Source organism: Sturnus vulgaris, chromosome 1, assembly GCF_052056855.1.
Source record: "Sturnus vulgaris isolate bStuVul1 chromosome 1, bStuVul1.hap1, whole genome shotgun sequence".
NCBI lineage: Eukaryota > Metazoa > Chordata > Aves > Passeriformes > Sturnidae > Sturnus > Sturnus vulgaris.
The window spans coordinates 24,741,888-24,764,045 of NC_142243.1; the positions used below are offsets into that span (position 1 = coordinate 24,741,888).

Genomic DNA, 22,158 nt, shown 5'->3' on the forward strand with positions numbered 1-22,158 from the left:
CCTGATGGTTGATTTTGAAGGGCTATTACAACGGAGAGCATTTTCCCCCTTTCTGAAATGAAGGAGCTGTCATCTGAGGACACTCAGATACACAGAGCTGGGAGGAAGCAGCTGTTGTCTGTCAGAGCCCAGTGCAGTCTCTGCACAATGGTTTAGCCAGACTCCAAGACACAGCTGCAGGTAAATGTCATCTGCTCCCCTCACCTTCACGTGTACAAGTGCTGCTACTCCTAGCCCTGAGCTTCATTTCACTAGTAACTTCAAAATACAAGTTAGTCCAAGAGAATAACTTTCATGATGACCCAAATACAAAATCAGAGTGATTTCCATAAATTACAGCACAGCATGATACTGCACAGCAAAGTCATTCTTCTGCAGAGATGCTGCATCTATGCATTCCCTCAGTTTACAGCCAAGGTTGAAGGCACCCAGCCCTCACACCCCCCTACTCCAAGAAGACAAGCAAGGCCAAATTCCTCATCTTATGATCACGCAACAGTGATCAAGTGACTAGGTGATCAGGCTGATCATAACCACTAACCTCCCCCCAAAAGTAAAGATCAAAATATCAAAGCTTCAGTCCTGGCTTCTGACTGAGGAAAAAGTTTCTCCTTTTTCCTGAGTGACATCTCCACCAAGAGATGTCTTTTCTAAGCAAGTGAATTATAGTAATTTGTTCTCAAGCTGCAGGTGTTTTTATAGCCTCCAAGTGCAAATATTAGCTTTATCTTAACCTGACTTTATCACTAAAGTTGAACAAGACATTTGATGTACTGTGCTATTTCCGTAACAGAATACCATGTGTGCATCTGTTTGAAAAGTTTATTTCTATCTTCATAAATACAGAATTTTCTAAACACTGTGCAAGGCACCAAAGATTAAGTAAAATCTTTTATTTTAGACTATTTTAATCTCTTTTGACTCAATGAAGTAAATAAGAATCTGAAACCACCTATTTGCCAATTACAAGCCAGCAGTTAAGGCAGGTACCATTGATACAGTGCATGAATTTTCTATTGCAGTTATTTAAACAAGCAGCGTTTTACTATAGAAGTGCATATACAAACTGAATTCCAAACACCAGCAACCCAAGATAGGCACCTAGTTATGAAATTTCCTTGTACGTGTAGTAGGATGCCAAAAGTTCTGCCATAAAGTGCAAAGACTATGGACAATAACACTTTCTTTTGAGCATTTTGATACCAGTAACATAATACAACGGCTAAACATTTATAAATGTGGTTTCCATTACAAAAACATGTTCCACATAAAAGCTCCATAATACAATCCAGAAACAGAACTTGTGCGTATACAGATTTAAGAAGTTGAAGCTGTACTGGCATACTTAGGTACCAGGTATACATTTGCTGACCTCTCCAGACACGCACCAAGTTTAGAACCAATTTACACGCACAGTCCAAATCATTCTGCTTTGAGCACCGTGATATCCAATGAGTTTTCCATCTGAGTGACGATGTGTGACATCTGCCCTGGTAATCTGCAACTGAGCATTGCCTGTAAAATGATCTGGTTCACAGCTCTCACCCAGCCCTCCCCAATAAACAGAACCTAAAATTAGTGTCTTCCCAACACAAGCACATGTCAGATGTGGACAAATACATTCATGGTCCCAAACTTAAAACAACTGGTAAGAATTTCACAGTGATCTGGTTACGGAAGCACAAAGACAAATGATTCCATTTAAGATGAAAATTACCTTAAAACTCAAATGAAGCTAATCTTTTATATGATGAGAAGCTAAAGGAACAAAGTATTAACCAATTAGAAAAGTGGCTCTTTCCCAACTAATAACAAAAACCCTACAGCAATAAACTTAGGGTCCTACTGCTGCTGCAGCCTTTGAGGTAGGTGGCGATGGCTTAAACCGAGGTAGGTAAAGTCCAAACTTGTTTTCAATCCCTGCAAAAGTGGCAACTGCCAATTTATAACCACCAACATGGTCAGGGTTAGGAGCAGGGAGCGTGATCCTAGATTTAGGAACTGTCTCTGATCCAGCTGGTTTTCTGCAAAATAATAAAAACAATACATTAATTTCCATAGAGTAAAATCAATATTCACAAAAATCTCCTCCATAAAGTAAATTTAATGAGACATCTGAGTGTACTTCCCTGTAAGTAACTAAATTAAATGCTGCAATGTAAGAAGAAATACCCGGTTTTAAAACCTTGCAGAACAGTTAGGAGCCTTCATGTTGATTGACAGTCAAATCCAGATAAAATTTGCAGTGCATTAATCAAAACTAGTGTGAGGTAGCAGGGGCTCATAAGTCTTTGCTACAGCACACAGCCAATCCAGGAACACAGCAGAGTTTAAGTAATTTTTGTGGTGGCTTTCAAACTGCTGTCCCCAAAGATCCATAGAGTCTGCAGCTGCTCTGGGATCAAGTTAAACAGCTACATGCACATCTACCTGTATTGTCAACAAAGGCAGGAGGCACAGCTGAAGATCCAAAAAATTGGTTTTGACCTTGGGGACAACTGGATACTTTTTTGAATGTCAAATGCCCTGTCTAATCAGGAACACCACCAAATAATGAAGACTAATGTAAAGTGTATCCTTACCTGGCAAGCATCACATTTCTCCTGCATTTACATCCCCAGCCCATTATTTAGCCTCCCACTGTCTCTGTTTACACTAACATAGGTCCCCTGCTTGAAACTGTGATATAAAATGTGGTAATATCTTGCTACAAAACAGGTACTGGAATAGCATCCCAACCTCCATCAGTGAAGTGAGTTTGAAATAATATTTACAAAGCCTTTACAAAATGTCCTAGCAAGCTCCTGGCTCTGATGTTGTGAGGAGAACCAAGACCCAACAGAAACAAGGGTAACTTCAGGATCCCTGGTATATTCAGACATCAAATACTTACACTCCTCCAAAGTCCACATAAAACCATCTCTGCAGTAGCTCGTAAGTCACCAGAGTTACACCAAACTGAGGAGAAGACCGAAATACACGAGCTTGAAAGAAAAGAAGAGAGTTCCTAAGTGACAAATGCCACAATTAGAAATCACTTGGCAATCAAAGCTCTTTTACACACCTCCTGCTCCTTTCCAGAGAGCCTTTGGACCTTCTTCCCGCAGGATCTTGACAAAACAGTCCACAACGCCACTGTAGGTGGTCTGTCCTGCTCGGGCTGCCACCTGTAGTCTTGTTTTGATCACATCTGCAGGGGTGACCAGAGAGGCTGCAGGCATACCTGCACAACACAAAAGTCATCAGGTGGGTACCACTGACTTGGCACATATACTACACACCTTGTTTATCCAGAAGGAAGGAGGTCTTTCCTCCTTACATCAGGAGAATCCAGCCACATTTGATTTAAGCAGAACAGCAACAAGAGGTTGCAGTTGTGGATGTAGCTTAACCCAGAGAGTGCTTCTCCCAGTGGAACAACTGTAACGTGCTTTCTGCCAAGGTGGAAGGCACAGATTAGAGTTTCCAGTGCTAATCAGAAACTTGCATAGTTAATAAGCACAAAGCTTTTGGAGGGAAGGTTGATATTTCCCTTTCCATTCCTCTCTGTGGTTCCTGGCATCCTGGTGTACACTGTGCTAGAATAGGCTGTACACAGACACAAACACAGACACACAAACACCCCTCACGCAGCAATGTCACTGAGAACCAGATAATGCCGTGCATGCTCAGCATTGCTTGAGAGCTGAGGCTTACAAAAAGGGTCATTCTTCTCATTAGGAATGGCAGACTGCTCAGCTGCAAAGCCACAGCTGACATCCTCAGAAGCACATGTGGAGGAAGATTTAAATTTACCCTGGCAGATAATCAACTGAAAGTAAAAAATACCAAATTACCAATGGGTGGTATTTCTAAAATCATTCCTATCCAAACTTGGGGCATGTTTAGAATTGGGGGAAAAAAAGCCAAAAAAAAGGCAAAGAAAAGCACCAAGACTGTATCCAGAAGACACTGTCTCTTATGGTTTTATTACTTTTCCATTCTGCATCTGTTCCAAACCAACTTGGTTAGATGTAGATGCATAAATCTCCTTTCCTTTTTTCTCCCAGCTTAATAATTCTGTAACAAATTTTGTCCAAACCAGCACTGTCTAGCCTCAAGCTCCAGAGTACTGTTCCTGCAGACTGCTCCAAGAGATCAAATCATGCGCATATCACCAAAAGATTTCCTCCTCTCCTTGAACCCCCAAAAAAACTCATGCACTGAGCGTGTACTCAGTGCAAGCATGGGCTGTCTGACAGGCAAGCACTAAAACCTGGCCAAGGTTTCTGAACTACAGAAACACTCTTTGCTTAGCCTTACCCACACCAGGGTATTGCTTGAGTCTTCAATTTGAAGCCAGACTTTTGCCCTTCAAAAGCCAACCAGTGTTTTCGAGAAAACCAAATAACCTACTTAGAAACAATTCTGCTTACTACACATTGACTTCCATCTCCTTATCACTCACTCCAAATTATTGAGCATATTTTGCACTTGAGATACTTAAAATCCTTTCTTTAGGAACTATGTGTATAGGACAAAAGCATTTACAGACAAATCGAAGTTACAGATTGCTGCCAAGAGAAGCTTACAATCAGAATGTGACAAATAGCCCAGCAGGAGCTGACACGAATAAAAAGGAGCTAGGGGAGGAGAAGGAACTTCATGAAGGCAATAAGCAAACAGAGCAAATTAAGGAGAGATCCTGCAGATGGTATTAGAATCATCTCAGAATATGCTATGGCACACAGGCTGAGATATCTGAAAACCAGAAGCAGATCAAGCTAGCTGACACATGTGCTGCCCATGACCCCAGCCACAGTGGAAATGAAGACAATGTAAGCAGTACAAGCAACACCCACTGGCAAAGGACACAGGTGCACATCTGAGTATGACTAGCTTGAGTATCCCAGCACCATGGGCTGTGTGTGGAAAGGGGGAGTTCCCCACATGCAGCCAGAGCTCATGCACACATCTGAAGTCTGACAACCAGGCGAGATCCCTGGCTGGAGAAGAGACATCAGCCCAGAGACCGAAGCCAGCTTTTCAGAAGTGGTGGGTGCTTTGTTCAGTGCTCCTCTTGACTTTCTTTTGGCAAAACAGTGGACACTCACCCCCATCATGCTTTACATGTACCCAATCAAGAAAATGTCTTGTTTTTGTAAACAGTATGATGAGTGTTGTATCTCTAACACTGCAGCTTGCTCATGAGAGTTAACCCAGGATGGGATTCACAGGAAGCACTGGATAAAATTCACATTATAGCTAGATTGGTGAGCCATATCAGCAACAATAAAGACTGCTTCTGTGCCTGAACTTCAAAGGGACGGTTATCTCAGTCTGCAATCACCTGACAATGGCTAGAAAGAGAAAAATAGGAAAATCTAAGAAATTACTTGGCTTAAAAATGCCATCTTATGTTTCAAGTCTGTAAATATGATCTAAAGTTCAAGAATTGTTTTGTTCCATTAGAATGGGTAAGAAATAAGCTGGCTGTAAAAGCTCCAGCTGGAGGGTTTGGAGCCTGGCTTTGGAATGGGGTGGGCGAGGGGAGAGGACAAGGGGATTTTAAGCAGCAGTCACTGGAACACAGCTGGCTTTGCTAGTGGCAGCTCAATTCATTTGGACTATGAGCTACTGAATGGAGATCAATATGCTTCAACATGACAAACCAACCAATTTTAGCTGCTCTCTAAGACCAGATACTGGCTATAAAAAAGCCTTGCTTTCAAAGAGACACAGCCCTGTGTATAATTTTGACCAAGAAGATTTCTCAGGAAGGAAAAAGCTTGCAATTAAATGAGAAATATTGCTAAACCACCATTCTGTACTGGATTCATGCCATTCCACCATTTTTCTCACCTGGCAGGTCACAGCAGTCTGCCAGAGGCCATGCTGGAGGAGGAACTTGGCTGCAGCTTGAAGACACCAAGCAGCCCCTGATAAGCATGGTGGAAATACCACCTGATTTGAGCCCTCCTGCTTGCTACACACTCCCCTAAAGGTCCTGTTTCCTAGAGGGGAAACTATGGACACTGCAGGAGCAGGACTCTCAAGCTGCCCCCTCCAGCAGACAGCTACCAAGTGGTGATCCCCTTTGGGTGCAGAAGCTGGGTGCTTGTGGAGGGACCAGCCATGCAGCAGATGCAAGGGTAAGTTGAGGCTTACAAAGCCTCTGTCTTCTCCCTTAGTCTCTGGCACACTCAAGCTAAACGCATCTGTGAGAAGTGAAGCATTTTTGGACTCTTCTGTCTGCTATGCAGCAGATTAAACCAACCAAGTGCTCAAGATCACCCTCTGAACCTCTGTCATATCTGGATATGTGAGGAATTATCAATCTGTGGCACTGCAGCAATGTTTTCAAGATCTTCTGCTTTGTTTAATATTTAAAAAATGATAAAGGTAAAATCATCAAGAAGCCAAGTAACTTCAATGGGATACTGAGGGTAGCAAATACTGTCATCATTTTGTCACCTGTTATAATCACTGTGTTTGGAGAGCTGTACCTCTAGTGTGGCTTCTGGACTACATATACCAAAATTCAGGATTCAATTGATCATAAAGAATTTTATTAATGCCATTGTTTTGTTTATAAATAATTTCAAAAAACCACTGTCAGTGAGACACAGCCAAAACCAGCACAGTAACTTCACAAGGAATGATGATGTATTATTTAAAAAAAAATCAGCAAAATACTTTCTTTTCCCTTTCTTTTGTTTCCTGAACATTGTGATTACACCAGGAACTTACAGTACCTTCAGCTCACTCTACAGCACAGTAACTTTGCTGTTTCCGCATCAGGCTGCAAAATACAGTATTGTTGCACACAGTCCTTTTGAGAATTTTTTTTTGTTGTTGTCACTGCCATAACTATTGTGCTGCCAGAGCAGTATAGAGCCATGAAAGAAGAAATCTAGGCACTTACCAGCTATTGATCCAGCCAAGAGCAGATTTCCAGGGCTAACCCTCCCATCTTCATTTGTAAATGAAGCTTTCAAATGAGCGTAACAGGGGAAGTAAATGGCAGAGAAGGGGATGTCACGCAAAAAACATGCCTTAGCACCCTGTTCGAGAAAGAGAACAAGTTTTGAGAATGAACAAATTTACCATTATGAGCCATATCAGAGAATATCAGAGAACAGAGCAACATTGTATTTTTTTATTTTGCTGCAAAGGGCTTATAGAAAAAGTAACTTCTCCCTTCAAAAATTTGAGAAATTAATGTATTTCACCCTGCTGAGCAGCATCTCTGTGTTGTTTCTTGGTTCAGTAATTTCTGTCATTGTATGTATCTTGTCTACTTGTTCTCCCTTACTCTGAGGTACTGTAGTTATGTGCTGGTAATGGAGAAAATGCCACGTTTGAGCAAACTTTGAAAACAACTTTGGAGAACTTGAAATAGTTGACCCTGTAGCCATGAACCTGTAGTGGGAGTTTAAGAAGTGTTTGAAACAGAGCCACAGGTCTGTCACCTCTCACTCCCACTTCAAATTAATACTCCAGGGAAAACAGTGCCCAGTCCATACCTCTATACAGGCACTATAATTGATAATGTGACATCATATTGAAGGAGTAGGGGCACAACAGCAAGTCTTTTGCAGAACAGTAACAGCATGATTTACTTGTGAATTTTAAAGTACATGTTATCTGGGATACAGTTTGTTTCAGTAACTTTCATCTCTTACTGTTAAATTTGCCTTGTTATAAATTTGTGGAAGTAGCCCAATCAGCCAATGAAGTTACCAGCAATACAGCTGGTTTCAAATTGAAGAGGGAAACAAACAGGAAAGGAATTTTTGGGATAGTTACAAGCAATCAAACGTTTTTCAAGCAGGGGGAAAAGCAAAAAGGCCACTAGGGAAGGTCAACCAAAATAAAATATCAATTAGTATCCATGCTCCAACAGCAAAAGGGATTGCAGTTTGCCTTTCCCGAGAAGGGAGATCCAGAAGACACCAGAGCCTGCCAGGACTAAGACCAGGAGAAAAGCACAAACGAGGTGGCCTGGGAAAATGGGTAAAATCTTTAAAACTTGAGAAAGAAATGGTTCATGGATGAGCCTAAGCCTCTTCTCTTTGAAGGAAGGGTGGAGACCTGGTGAAACTGCTTGAGGTTCATCCACAAACCCTCGAGGGGGTGCCCTTGTTACTGTACTTCTCTTGTTCACAGGTCTACCAGCACATGGCTCAATGCCAGACATTTCACAGGGGACATGTTAATATCCATATAATTTAATTAAATCTAATGATATGCCCGGACACATCTGTAAGCTTAGCTTTCACTATAATACCAGGTAAAATATAGTGCTTATCCGAGTTGGATGCTGGTTATCAAAGACAAAAGAGCTCCAAGGTGTCAGAAAAACCCTGAAGTTGCCTTCCCACCAGGCAAGGCAGGGGAGGGCAGCAGGATGTGTCACGAGATAACCAGGTCCTGCAAGTCTCTCAGGAGACTCTAATAAGTGCAGTTTGCAGTCAGAGAATGCCTCTGAGAAAATAAAGATTTATTTAAAAGAGCCATTAGATCTTGTAGTTAAGACTTTCTGTGTGTCACACACTCAGCTACTGAACACAGGAAGCACAGTAGGCTCTGCTCCAGCCCCCAGTGCTTCCCACCACTTTCTCAGCTTATTTCTTGACGTTTTTAGGCTGAGTACTGACTGCTTCCCCTGACATCCCCTTTGGAGGCTAATGACTTCTGCTGTTCAGACCCTCTGGCTTCTCACTCGGATGGATGTCTCATTTATGCTGCCCATCACTGATTTTTGTTATGCCTTTCTAGAGACATTAAGCAAAATGCTACATGGAACTCAAAAAGCGCTGGTGCTGCTCTGCCCCTCACGCTCTACCTTGAGGACACAGAGAAGGTGAATTTTTTGTATTCAACAGAGACAAGGATTCTGGACTCTCATGAGCAACAGAAGCCTGTTTAACAATTTACCCTTAATCTTCACATAGACAAGACTAGGGTTTTACCAACTTCTGCACGAAAAAACCCAACATTTTAAGGATCTGCACTGTATTTACTTCATAGAAAAATTATGAAACTCACTACTGAAACATTCTCAGACTGACATGGTTTCTTCAAAGATTTATTTTTAGAGCATGCTTTTCCTCAGAGCAAATCTCTTCGATGCCTTTGCCCTCAGGGCACATTACTTTTATTTTCTTTGCAGTGTTGTCATTAAACACTGCACACATTTTTTCCTCTGCATTTTTTGCATACCCTGAAATATCCTGATATAGTTAAAATAACTTACAGAAATCAATAAAGTCCAAATGCAAGCAACTCTCAGTTCAACCTGAGCTGCTAATATTCCTCCCCCTTCATTAAAAAGGCTCTTTTTCATGGGGCAGAAGTGGCATATTGTTAATATCATTAATAAATATACATTCAGCTATGCAGAGAGGGAGGGATGTCCATCAACTTAGTTGGCTCAGTGTAAATAAAACCTGGATCAAAACTTGGATCCACTTTAATAATGACCAAGCTTGGCTCTGGGCCAGCATTGCAACAGTCTAAAGTTTCCCCCCATCATTCCGTTGAAAGTCTGGGAAAGCATGTTTAAAAACAGGCCCCATTTAACTTCAAGTTAATCATCCGCAACCAGCCTAGGCCAATTAGGAGGCTTAGGGAGATTGGCCACAATATCTTGAAAAGCAAAAGAAACATCTATTTTACTTCTCGCACCTTTTTGATGTGGACAACGTGCTGAAAGCCAAAGGCAGTTTTAATCAATCCCCAGAAAGCACTAAGGAGCATCCACCCGAGTTTATTCTGGCAGCCAAGGTGCAGACCTGCCAGGCATGAAATTGCTGGGAGATCCTACACACCAGGACATGTGCCTTCCTGGCATAACAGCCAGTTGGCTCCCATCTTCAATCTCTTTAATAACCTTAAAGCTCTTAATCTCGGATAGTATCTCACTGAATAAACCAATGGAGGCAAAAAAACCCTGATTGTCAAAGATTTGGATAAATAAACCCAAGTCAGTGCTGGGGCAGGTTCTTTAGCATGCTAATTCCTGCTTATACCAGCTCTACCTGCAAATAAGGCTCTAAACAAACTATTTCTACTACAAGGGGAAGGTAATTATACTGACAAAGGCACCTCTGTGTTGGGTTGGGCAGAAGGAGCCGGCAGGTCTGGGAGACGCAGGCTTAGCCTAGTCTCCTGCAGTGAATGCACATTGTCTAGTGCAGGGGGAAAAATGCCAGACTGGGGGAACCTAGCAGCATTCAAGACAACAGTGGTGCACCTTGTCTGCGAGAGTTATTTAATGCTTCTGGCACCTGTACTTACAGCCACCCCCTCTTTTTCTCTTTTACAGGTTTAGAATTTATTTGGCATGTATAATTGTTATTTTGATCCTATAGCTACAAACAATAGGCAGCATGTCATTTCTTGATCATTTTGCATTCTTCTTGGGTTTTACTACAGAGTTAACCCTTTGGAATCGGAGCCCTAACAGCACCCAACAGGTTTTGTAACAGCCAGTCAAATATTACTGGTATTTGCTTTCAAGGGCTGCATTTTTCCCCCCCACTGTCAAATGGCATTGCCTTAAAAGGTACTATAGGTTTTTATTCACATATATTCACACCAACCAAAATATGAACTCATTTAAAACATCATGTAAGAGGAATAAAATGTTAATTTCAAATACTCTATCAGCAATTTCAATTCAGCTTGCAGGAAAAAAAATAGCTGTTTTAGATGGAAGGACATTTTTTTTGTTAATTTCAAAGGAAATTTCTGAAAAGCAGGTTCTCACATATGATTACAGTCACAAATAGGCATGGTGGATGCAAAATGTAACTCAAAACTTTTACTACTGTCTTTCATATGTTTATCATCCTGCTGTAAACCCTCAGCCTCATGTCACGAAATAGCTCAGCTGTTATCAAAGGAACCAGGTGAGAGCTTGGTACACATCCTGTCACTTGAGATTACACTTTCCAGGTCAACACACCAGAAACCTGTTTATGAAGCATCTGGGGGGAAGGGAGAGGAGGGGGAAAAGGAGACTTGGAAGTTTTCTGACTAGTTTTGGAAATGAAGACTGTGTTGAGCTAAATACCTTGTAGTGATCATAAAAATAAACATTACCACAACCAATATACCCTTTCCTTGAAGAATCATTTACCATTCTATTATTTACTGTCTTCCTGGGATACAGAATAATTGTTGTGCAAAATTATGAAGTGGTACTGTCTGTTATGCTGTAAAGCACTATGCAGAATGATTATATATAAAAGGAGTAACATTTTATTAAACATTTTGTGGCAGATATTATATGGATATGAGTTTCTGTGATATACAAAATAAGTAGGTATACTTACAGTGTTTATTTACATGGACACTTTAAAGATGTCTTTCAAAACCAATAGAATATAAATTCAACTGATTTTAACGGAATTTTATTCATATTAAGGTGAAAGACAGGCAGAAGACAGAAAATGTATAATCTAATCTTGGATGATTACTTCAATATTCAGTTGTGAGTAGGAATTAAATAAAATCTATTAAAAATATTGAAAAACAGAAAAGTATCCTTTCCGATTTCTGCCAACACAAATGACATTAGTTTAAGTGGTATTTTCCCTGACTGCAATATGTTGTCTCTCTATTTTTAAGCATAGCTGTCATCTACAGAGTATCTGAAGCTAAAGAATTTACTAGTCACAAGTTTCCATGCCCTAGTGCTTTCAATGTAACTATTACTGGGGGAAAGAACACAAATAGAGGAAATAAATTCCCTCTGCAAAAGTGCTGTTATGTGCCTCCCCAAAGCAGCATCTGGATTTTGAGAAGTACAATGTTTTAAAATACTTGTTTAAACAAGTAGTACAGAATTTTAGACAAAGACAGAAAAGAATATTTGCTTTCTAGATTTAAGATTTACTACAGGGGTTTAACCCAGCAGTCAGCTTAACAAGCTGTATGTGTCAAATCTTTTTATTGCTGGAATTAGCATGCATTTTATTTCTAAGCTGCATATCATTACAGAATGGCTAATATCTGACCACCCAGTGAAGGCACAGGGAGTCTAGGAGGAAGCACTGACTGTAAATTGATGCATTTATTATGATCCCAGACCTACTGTTCTTTAGTGAGGAAGGAAGAGAAGGGATATCAATTATCTGACCTGGACCTCTATGTGCTGTGATAGGAATTCTCCCCCAAATAAAAACTTTTAGAGTTACAAAGGTCCACCAAGGACAGTCTCCTCAAAGAACTGGGAAGGTTTATTCCCAATATTCCAACTGTGCAGAAGGTTGAGCAACCAAGTCAGATGACCAGCACAGATGAACTCATGTTGAGCTCAAATGCAGAAAATGAAAGGGAAGCAGAGGTGAGTATGGGCTACCCAGGATATACAGAACTACTGCTTGGGTGTGCAGAAATTGAGACTGAAAAGCCAAGGATCAGCTGGAGATGGACCTAGTAAGGGATGTGAAGGAGGAGTAAAAAGGGTTTCTGTAAGCACATCAGCAGCAAAAGGGCAAGTAAATAAATTGTGGGGCTGTTGCACAATGGAGGCAGGAAACCTACTGACAAAGTACATGGAAAAAGCAGAGAAATTACCCTTGTCTTGCTTTTTACCAGTAAAATCTGTCCCCAGGCCTCTCAGCTCCACAAGCTTACCAGAAAATCTGCATTACCTGCAGATAGGGCACTTGGAGCCATCTGCACATACACAATCCTGAGACCAGAACAGATACCTCCAGATAGCTGGCTGATGATGTGAGGTTGTTATCACCTTCAAAAGGTCAAGTCAGACAGGGGGTTCTGGTAAGTAGAACAGACAAATATCACACCCATCTTGAAGAGTAAGAAGGAAGATCTGGGAAACTACAAGATGTCTGGGCATACCTCTGTTCCTGGGAGATTTATGGAGCAAATGCCCCTGGAAGCCATTTCCAAGCAAATGAAGACCAAAAGAGATATTTGGAACAACTAATTTGAATTTACCAAATCACAGCTGACCAACCAGTTTGCCAGACCTGTGGGTAAGGGGACAGCAATGGATGTTGTATACCTTGACTAAAAGCCTGGCTTTTAAGATGGTCTGTCATCATATCCCATAGCTAAACCAGCGGAACATGAGCTGCACTCTCAGCGGATGATGCTGAATTGGGGAAATAGTGTGTTATAATGAGAGGGTGCTGTTCAGACATACCTTCATAGGATGGGGATACAGGCTGAAAGCATCTTTGGATAAAAAGTCTGGAGGATACTGTACCCAAGTTGTGTATGGGTCAGCAATACCTCTTTGCAGTGAAGTCAGACAGCCATACCCTAGGCTATAGTAGCAAGAGTGCAAGGGAAGTGATGATTGCCCTCCATTCAGCACTGCTGAGACCACATCCAGAGCCCTGTGTCCAGTTCTGGTCTCTCCCATACAAGAAAGATGTTTTCATGCTGGATTGAGTCCAGTGGAGGGCCATCAAGCCAGTTGTATAGTCCATGGCATATAAAAGAAGAACTTGGTGTGCTCAACTCCAAGAAGAGCAGGCTAGGGAGAGACCTTATTGCTCACTTAAAGCAGAGTGCAGGGAAAGAAAACTATTCTTGGAGGTGCACAGCTGAAGGATCAGAAGCTTGAACATGGCCAATTCAATTAGGCATAAGAAAAGAGGTGTGGGACTTTTTCTTTCCTATGTTTGCTTTTAAACCATGAAAGTGGTCAAATACCTGGTCAGGTTGCCCAGGTGACCTCCAGGACTGGCTCTCAACAAAAATTATTCTAACATAAAGTCTGCAAGTAGAGAAAGCACAGAGCAGAGATCTCAGCACAGTACTACTGTGAACTGTTTCTGTCGGTAGCACAATAAAGTGGCACATCAACATGCCAATGAATGGCCCAAAAGAATATTACTCTCACTTATACAGAAGGGCACCAAAACTATGCAATCCAGCTTCTTCTCAGTGATCCTCAAAGGATATTCATTTGGACTAGAATGCAGGGATAATTATGATCATAATCAATACAAGATTCACTCAGCTGGATGCAAAAAGCATTTACATAGCATTTCCTTTGTTAATTTGTTGACATGAGACATAAGGTTTATCTGTCTGTGCCTTGGTTTTCTCTGTTAATGCAAGGCAGGAGCATTGAAATTACCTATATCAGGGAGGTGTGGGCATTTTATTTTAAAATCCACGTGAAGTGCTTCATAGGTAGAAAATAATACAAAATATAAAAATTCAAATAACAAGCAGTACATCTTGTTAAGACATGCAGGAATTTGCCCCACGAAGCTAAGACTAACTCTTCACATCTTCCGGCTGCACTTATAATTAATACATTCTTCCTTGCTGACTACTATATGGGACTCTTACACATTTTCACCTGAATTTCAGCATAAACAACTCATGGGAACTAAGCAGAACATGCATATGTAGTGGTAAGAACAGCTTTCAGGGATGACTTTTCTCTGAATTAGGAAAGGAGAATTTTCACTGCAATCCTTGCCATGTGGTAAATAAAACTTAATATCAAAAAAGACATTCATTTATTTCAAATTAAAATTCCTGAAATTAAAAGTCTAAAATTCTGCTTTCAACACTTGCAGAAGACAGTCAATCAGTTAAAGTCATGGCTAAGATAGACAAGCGTTGAAACAGCTGGAATACTTACATGAAGGCCCATTAACCCTACAAAGAAACTTCAAGATTGCCAAATAAAACTAGATAGTTTTCTAGACTAGTTGTTTTCTAGAACAACTATCTATTCTTGTTCTTCCTCAGCAGTATCTATGGAGTCATAACAAGATCTACTAAAATAAGTACATTAAGGGCTTGACATACAAGTCTTGTGTCTTGAGACAGGAAAGATAAAGCTAAAGCAAAGACTTCAGATGCAAATTAAAGAGTTGTTAGAATAATCAACATGAGAAGTACTGAGACAGTCATAAAATCCTCATTCCTGTTTCATAGTTTAAAGCTAATTTGACTTGTTAAGAGTATGAACATTCCAAACATACCAAGATATTTCAGTTCTCATTAGTAGATTAATTATTATTTGATGTTCACTTGGTCATTATACTTAGTAAATTAATTTAGAAGCACCACCAAAGAAGACAGCACCTACCAAATCTAGTCTCATCTGAAATTCATTTAAAACCATTGATGACTCTGGGCAACATTTGCTGGGACTGGTGACTGATGCAATGAGTTATTAATATCTGCCAGGCCTCACAAACACTGCCTGCTCCAGCACAAGCATTCAGGAGAGGGCTGCTTTTGCCTCTAACACTGCAGTTCTACAAGCACCTCAAGGCAGTTTAAAACTATTCTGAGACAGACTGGCTCCCCATGCCACAGCCAAGCCTCCCTTCGACTGGGTACAACCATCCTGAGAAGCTACAGAGTGAGCTGGTCTGGGTTTAAAACAAACTAAGCCCTAAGGAGGAGGAAGCATTAATAACTTTCTTGTTCCAGATTATTATGTGAGTGTACCAATGCTCTGACTGGCACACAGAAAGAGGACAGACAGGACTGCCATTTTCTTTTGGTGCCAAATGTTTGGTAGAAAACAGTACAAACCTGCCCAATTACAGAGCTAGGTGTGACTGAGGGTGCCCTTGGACACAAGCCTTGTGACATGGTCTGTGCTTAGTGGCTGCCTGTCATTGCCAGGCTAAATTCTCTGGTTTTGTCAAATCAGGTGAGTTTTTGTAGGCAATGAATCCTAACGACATTCAAAAGGACATGAACACAGGAAGTGGGGTGGAGGGGTTGAGAGAGACAGAAACAGAGACAACAGGTGAGTAAAACAAGCCCAAACTTTCTGGGGCCTTTTTTTTTTTTTTTTTAATTTTTGGAGGTAAATGGACTCAGTAAATGAAGCACTGAAGCACTGAAACTGTGTCATGTGATTAATTTATTGTCTGTTTCAAAGCAACATAGTGCTGTAACTAGCTCCTGTTCAAGTGTAGTCCTGACCAATATCCAGTATTTACTCTAGCAGATAAAAATAATTAACGATACAACCCTAGACATTAAAGCCATTAAAAATGGAAAAATGTAGCAAATTCTGCTCAACCACTAAGAGCAGGTTATTCAGGGAGAAAAAAAATATCAAAAACTGCTATTTTAGTAAACTAGTTCATCACTGTTTTTCATTTTGTGTTTTCTTTTTGCTAGTCCAAGTAAAAGTCAGTAGCTGACCTCCATTCCTGCACAGCCTCAGGGAAGCAGACTCTTTACAAAATTCCTGTTTGCAATTGTAAATGTTAATCTGATCAACACGTAATGCCATTTACAATACAATACAATAGTTTATACAATAGCCTCAGCTTCAGTAAAACACCTAAAAAATTAGCAAGTCAATTTAAAGGGAAAAACAACTCCCCATTAAATCCTATTCAGAACTGCAACTTCTCTCCAGGCCAAAACATACAGACACGTTCTCGTGGGCAGGCTCCCTCTTTGTGATGTTAACAGAACAATTTAAAAAGACCAGATGATTTAAAAAGCAGATGGAATTTAAATACTGGGGAGAAGGGGGATGGGGATCATTTGGTGTCTTTTGAAGCATCTTCAATTTATGGCTGCACTGCTGTAAATAAGAAACAGAGGAATACTGCTTGCTTCACTGGAAATCCTGGGACATACTGGAAGATGGCAAGTTTTCTCCCGAGTTCTAGGCTGCAGAGTCTAAAGAAACACCACACGGTGCTCTAAAGTATACGGTATTCATTACAGCTTTTGTTTCAATACTTGAGTGTACTGGCTATCTCAAAGTACTTCGAAACCTTTCATATTCCCCCTCCCATCTAATATCTTTCATCTAAAAGTAGAAGACATCCTAAAAGTATGTTAATCCTTTAAATTATTTGTAGCATGTATCCTATTAGATCCAACATTCACAAGATGTTTTTATTCCTGCTGCCATCGTTAAATCTAACTTGACTTCTAGGTATTTATGTATCTATGTGAAGACAGTAATATAGCAAGCAGAACTGTAGTCTGTAGCATACGCTTACAAAGGCAGCTTTTCATGGTATTATTTGGGGAAATATTCTTCTCAAGAAGCAAAGGGAAGCTTGCTTTAGGAGTTTATTTTTATGCTGGGCTCCCACTGTCTATTTCTTCACTACTATTGTGCAGCAATTTATTCTCATCACCAAATGAATGATGACATCTGGGAAAGTTACTGAATCACACACAGAAGAGCAAAAGCAAAGTTCCAAAACTGTAAGCTCTATATCATGTAGCAGACGAAAATAAGCTTATTTTTACAGCAGGCAGAATATCAGGAATCACAAATTAATATTCAACGAACCTTAAATCTGCTGAAGTGAGAAAAGAAATCTCAGTAAGATTTACAAAAACTATACGCTCATTAAGATGAGACAGTTTCTTCCCTTGATCAAAAAATGAAAAATTAAGATATAATATCACACAATAATTTTTCTTTTAAAATTGTATCCACCTATGAAAGTTTGTGAGAACAATGAAATTATATGTTGATTTGAAAGATTTATAATAGGCTTATTTTTAACACTTTTTAAAAACATACCTTGTAGAGACCAAAGAAACCTAAGTCTCTTAATACACTGAGGGCACTAACTCGTGGGCCAGTAGTAATTTCTCCAGCCACCTGCAATCGAATCTTGACAATTTCCAGTGGATTGGTAAAGATTACTTGAGAACCTCCAGCCTGAAATTAAAAGCAGAAATCAATATATTAACCGGCTGCATTATTTGCAGTGTGGATCCTGTTACGTTCAAGATAAGACATTCTCAGTCTTGCTGCACTTGGTTAAGCCACTAGCAGTCAAGAGTTTTATATTAGTGCACCTCACAAGGTAAGAAACCTACTCCCCCACGAGATGAGTTGTCAGGAAAAACACAGGAAGCAGGTCAGCCACTGCAGTACATCAGCCACTGCAGTACATCAGACAGATGCTAGCTCAATTCTTTTTGCAGGAACACGTTCACAAACACCAAGTTATGCAATACTGACAAACCAAGAACACTATAACACAAGTAATAAAGTAAAAGGAAAAATTAGTAACTAGTAAAGCAGCTGTGATGTGCCGTATATAGAAAGTGAAAACATACTGTCAAAGAGTAGAAATCTGGCAGAAACTTTTTCCAATTTTGGCATGAGTTCATATAACAAAGAACACATGGATTCCAATAAACAGGATTGCAAGTATATTGTGCTTTTTAAAAAAAAAAACAACTCTGAACTACCAGTTTCAGTGCCGTGAAATGCTGTTTGATTCAAGAGTCTGAGCTCTACATCATTATTTAGGTACCAGGTATTAAAAAACAGAAGGTCTACAGACTGAAGGATTCTATTAATCAAGAACCACTAAATGTTTTCAATGTGTCAGTCTCCATTTGTTGGGAAGACACCACTCAATGGATTCTGAAAGTCTGCTTTAAAACACAACGATAAAGTTCATCTCATTCATTATATGTAACTTAGGGCATAGCCTTTCTGCTACACTGACAGATCCTGAGCTAAAAGTCTGCAACCAGAAATAAAGGTAATGTGAAGGTTACCTAAGTATATTAAAAAAATATTCACTCAAACTCCTTCTGGCTCTAATTCATCAGAATGTCATTCTAACTTCTGTTAAGTATGTAATTCTGTGGCGTGACAGCTACGCTCTTCTCTAGGTTCTGAAATCACATGAACTATGCAAAGGGCAACCCTCACCCTCCCTGCAACAAAACAACTATTTTATTCTAGAAGGTAATGACTAAAATAAAAGAAGCATTTAAAGCACTTGCATGTAGAGATGTCTAGTATGTAAACACCACGTGCACATATTTTTAAAATTATCCAAGTGTAAAAAGAATTAATTGTATCTCAGATTAACTATCATTCAAAATAAAAAATACACGCAGTAGAATGGTTCATATAATATGCCGAAGAAATGGCAAATCACACGAACAACTATTCTTGTCTACCACTTGGAGTGAGCATACACAATGTGGTTACAAATTAAAGTCTTTACATAACCCCCAAAATATCCCAAGTGTTTCCTATTTTGACCAGGAAAAGCCTACTCTTGTGTAACTCAACTGGTTTTGACTTTCAAATTGGCATAATTTAATTTAACTGCTTTTACCAAACCAGAATCCTGGTATATATAAAACTGCTATTCTTGTTGCCATCAAAAATTAGACTGATACATTATTTGGCACATATGCTGATTTAAGTATTGCACTTAAACTGAAACATGTTAAATAAGTAAGCATTCAAAACAAAAAATTCTTTATTTGTCTACGCATCTTGCAAAGTCTCAAAATAAATAAAAAGAATCCTGGAAAGGTTCTTTGAAGAATTGCATATTCCTATATAATAAAAATTTTGATGTAGGTATTACAACTATTAGGCATTTCCAACATCAACATATACATTTTCTTCTTAAAAATGGTAAAATCTGAATTGCAAGTGATAATGTTAATTTGCATGTTTGTTATACAACAGCCATTCTCTAAAACACATTATTTAAAAACTTGTATCAATTGATCTATTAGCAGAATTAAATTACATTCCCTCAGTATGATATTACTCCACTTCATTGTGCCATGACTCCATGAGAAATGTTCCTTTAATTTTCACTACAGGAAAACTGTATTAAATTTTAAAAGATTACAACAAAATTAAGTATTAGTACAAAATTAGTATTATTATTACTATTAGTGCACCAAAACATGGAACAATTTAAAAATCTATAAAAATGTTTATAAGTGAATGCAGTTATAAAGAAAGGAAGTAGAAAGATAGCTCCGATTTTAAAGGAGAATAAAGGCAAATTATTTCAATACAAACACGGGAAGTACTTCAGGTGCTAGCACATAGAAATGCCTGTGTCTGCATGTCCAACCTGGCTGTGTTGATACTTCCAGCATTAGACGTTGGCTGCTCTGGCTAAATCACACAGGACTTCCTCTGCTTCAGCTTGCTATTTAAAAACATGGATACTGTTATTTATCCACTTCATACAACAAAGCTTGCTACATTCAAAGTTTTAAAAACATTGAGACTTGCATGCACCAGATAGCATTAAAAGGACTATCAATTTAGCTGCCCATACAGCAGGTTTGAAGAGAGACATTGGTCATTTCCAGTGAAGTGTTTCCAGATGGTCCAGATACTAGCCCAGAGTTCCCTGAACAACCTCTGTCATGCTCTGAATTTGATCAAAGATATACTCCAAAAATCAAACGGTGAATAACTGAAAGCAATGAGCCAGACAGTACCTGACAGTGGTCTCAGTAAGAGGGCTTCTACCACCTGCCTGCCTTGTGATGCAGAGGAAGGCTGGTTTATCAGCCTGTGCAGAGGCAGTTCCAGTGGTAACAAGTACAGTCACCTGGTGGGGAGCTTTGATCATTCTGTTATTTGAGCATCTGTGCTGCTAACTGCAGCTCCTTGCTCTCAAAAAGGGGGGGAAGCAAACCAGAGATGGCTACTGTACTCTCTAATGAAATGATTTCTTGCTTATCTACTGCTGGTAACTCCTATTGTGTTATTCATCATCACAGTAATGCAAGCGTCTCATAAATATTGATTTATTTCCTCCCAGTGCTTCCGTGAGGAAAGTATAATGAATCTGGTTTTACAAGAAGGGGTTTTGAGGCAGGCAGTTTAATTGTATGACCAGTGTGTGCATTCCCCCCTCCTCCAAACATTCACAACTTGTAAGAGTCCCCAGATATCCTCATCTCCAAATAAGTAGCTTGAATCACAATAGCATGGCTTCTGTCTTCTTTCTCAATTTTTGCATAGTGAATGCAATGAAAGAAATCTCATCAATCTGATTTTTTTTTTCTATTCTTTTCAAGGTACTGGTATAAACTGGTATGGGGGAAGAAAAACCAAACAAACCAGACAAAACATCCTCAGCACATTGTGTCACCCTGTTCATTCATTTTGTTTGGCCAAAAATTGAAGAATACTGCCTTCTGGTTTGCTAGCTTTTGCAGTCAAAAATGTATTTAATTATAAAATTTTGAAATAAGCTCCCAAAGGGAAGAATTTGAAAACTACTTTTTATTTTTTGTCCCGAATAAACACCATTTAAGCTCAGGTTGCTCAAGCTTAATGATTTCTCCACTAAGTGTCAGAAAAATCAAATACATCAACTGTTTAATACAGATGGTTCCCAGTAACACTAATTTTTCTGTACTGAAGTTACAAACTTGAATACCCTCAACTCTGAATTCCTTATCACATCTTCCAATCGTTTTTTAAACAAATTATCTGACTGTATAAGTAAATCGATTCCTTTTCAGTTATTATCATCTGATTAAAGTAAAAACTACAATTTTGAGTTATTTATAGGCACAGATAACCAGAGGTACTGCATAGATAATTATCTCAAAGGGCCCACAAAAGGCCCATATTATTCTGAAAGAATTTAACATTTGACCTAATCACCAGCACTTATGGTCTTGTTTGATTTAGAGCAAGAAAATAAAAGGGAAATATCACTGTCACCCAAGAACTATTCATACATGCCTAACTAGAAATCTGCCTGCCTTTAAATGTGCTTTAGCTAAGTCAGCTAGCTATGCACCCATACACGTGAATTTTTTAAAATAAGCTGTGTTTTTTTCCCATTTTTTGCAATTCTTCAACTCTGCAATTGGTATTATATCACCCAACACCTCTCGATGGCAGTATAGTCTTGCACAGTAATACAGCACTGTCTATCATATCTCCTGCTACATTCCTACTTTACTGAACAGAAGGAAGAAGTAATAGTTGAGGATTGGTTTGGTTTTTTGTCCATGAAAAAATAAAGCCCACACTGTAACTAAAACAAATCGGTTTAGTAACAACCACTTAACAATACTTCAGTTTAAGAAGTCAAAATGTTTTCTATTTCTTCATGTTCAAATCACTCTGCAATAAACTCACTGGAAAATAAACAGATTTTCACCCCCCTCATTACATTGAGAGAAGAAATTCCTGTTCTTTTAGATATAACTGCTTTTTGTGCCCTTATGAGATTAACTAAGAAATGAGCACACCAGACACAACTGTCCTCGGGCTTTCACATCTCCATTTGAAAGCTTTGGTGTGTGTTCTGAAGAGAATACAGCCTGCAATTAAAGAAGGAAATTCTCTGTTTCCCATTCCAGAATAAGTACTAGATTCTTTTCCTTTCAGTACTACTGACCACCAAATGTTCTTGTTCC

General features: G+C 39.4%; 1 protein-coding gene across 4 annotated transcripts in view; it reads right to left on the bottom strand.

The window, feature by feature from the left end:
• Positions 1-878: 878 nt before the first annotated feature.
• The window catches only part of SLC25A13 (solute carrier family 25 member 13), a 102,398-nt gene continuing 81,118 nt past the window's right edge, over positions 879-22,158 (bottom strand). For all 4 annotated transcript variants that reach the window (XM_014878486.2, XM_088161890.1, XM_088161903.1 and 1 more), the window contains 5 exons: positions 17,510-17,650; positions 6,905-7,043; positions 3,065-3,223; positions 2,894-2,984; positions 879-2,024 (listed from right to left, as the gene is read on the bottom strand). In XM_014878486.2, coding sequence (XP_014733972.1) covers positions 1,835-2,024; positions 2,894-2,984; positions 3,065-3,223; positions 6,905-7,043; positions 17,510-17,650 — 720 coding nt within the window. In that variant the 3' untranslated portion in view covers positions 879-1,834. The remainder of the gene's footprint in view (positions 2,025-2,893; positions 2,985-3,064; positions 3,224-6,904; positions 7,044-17,509; positions 17,651-22,158) is intronic.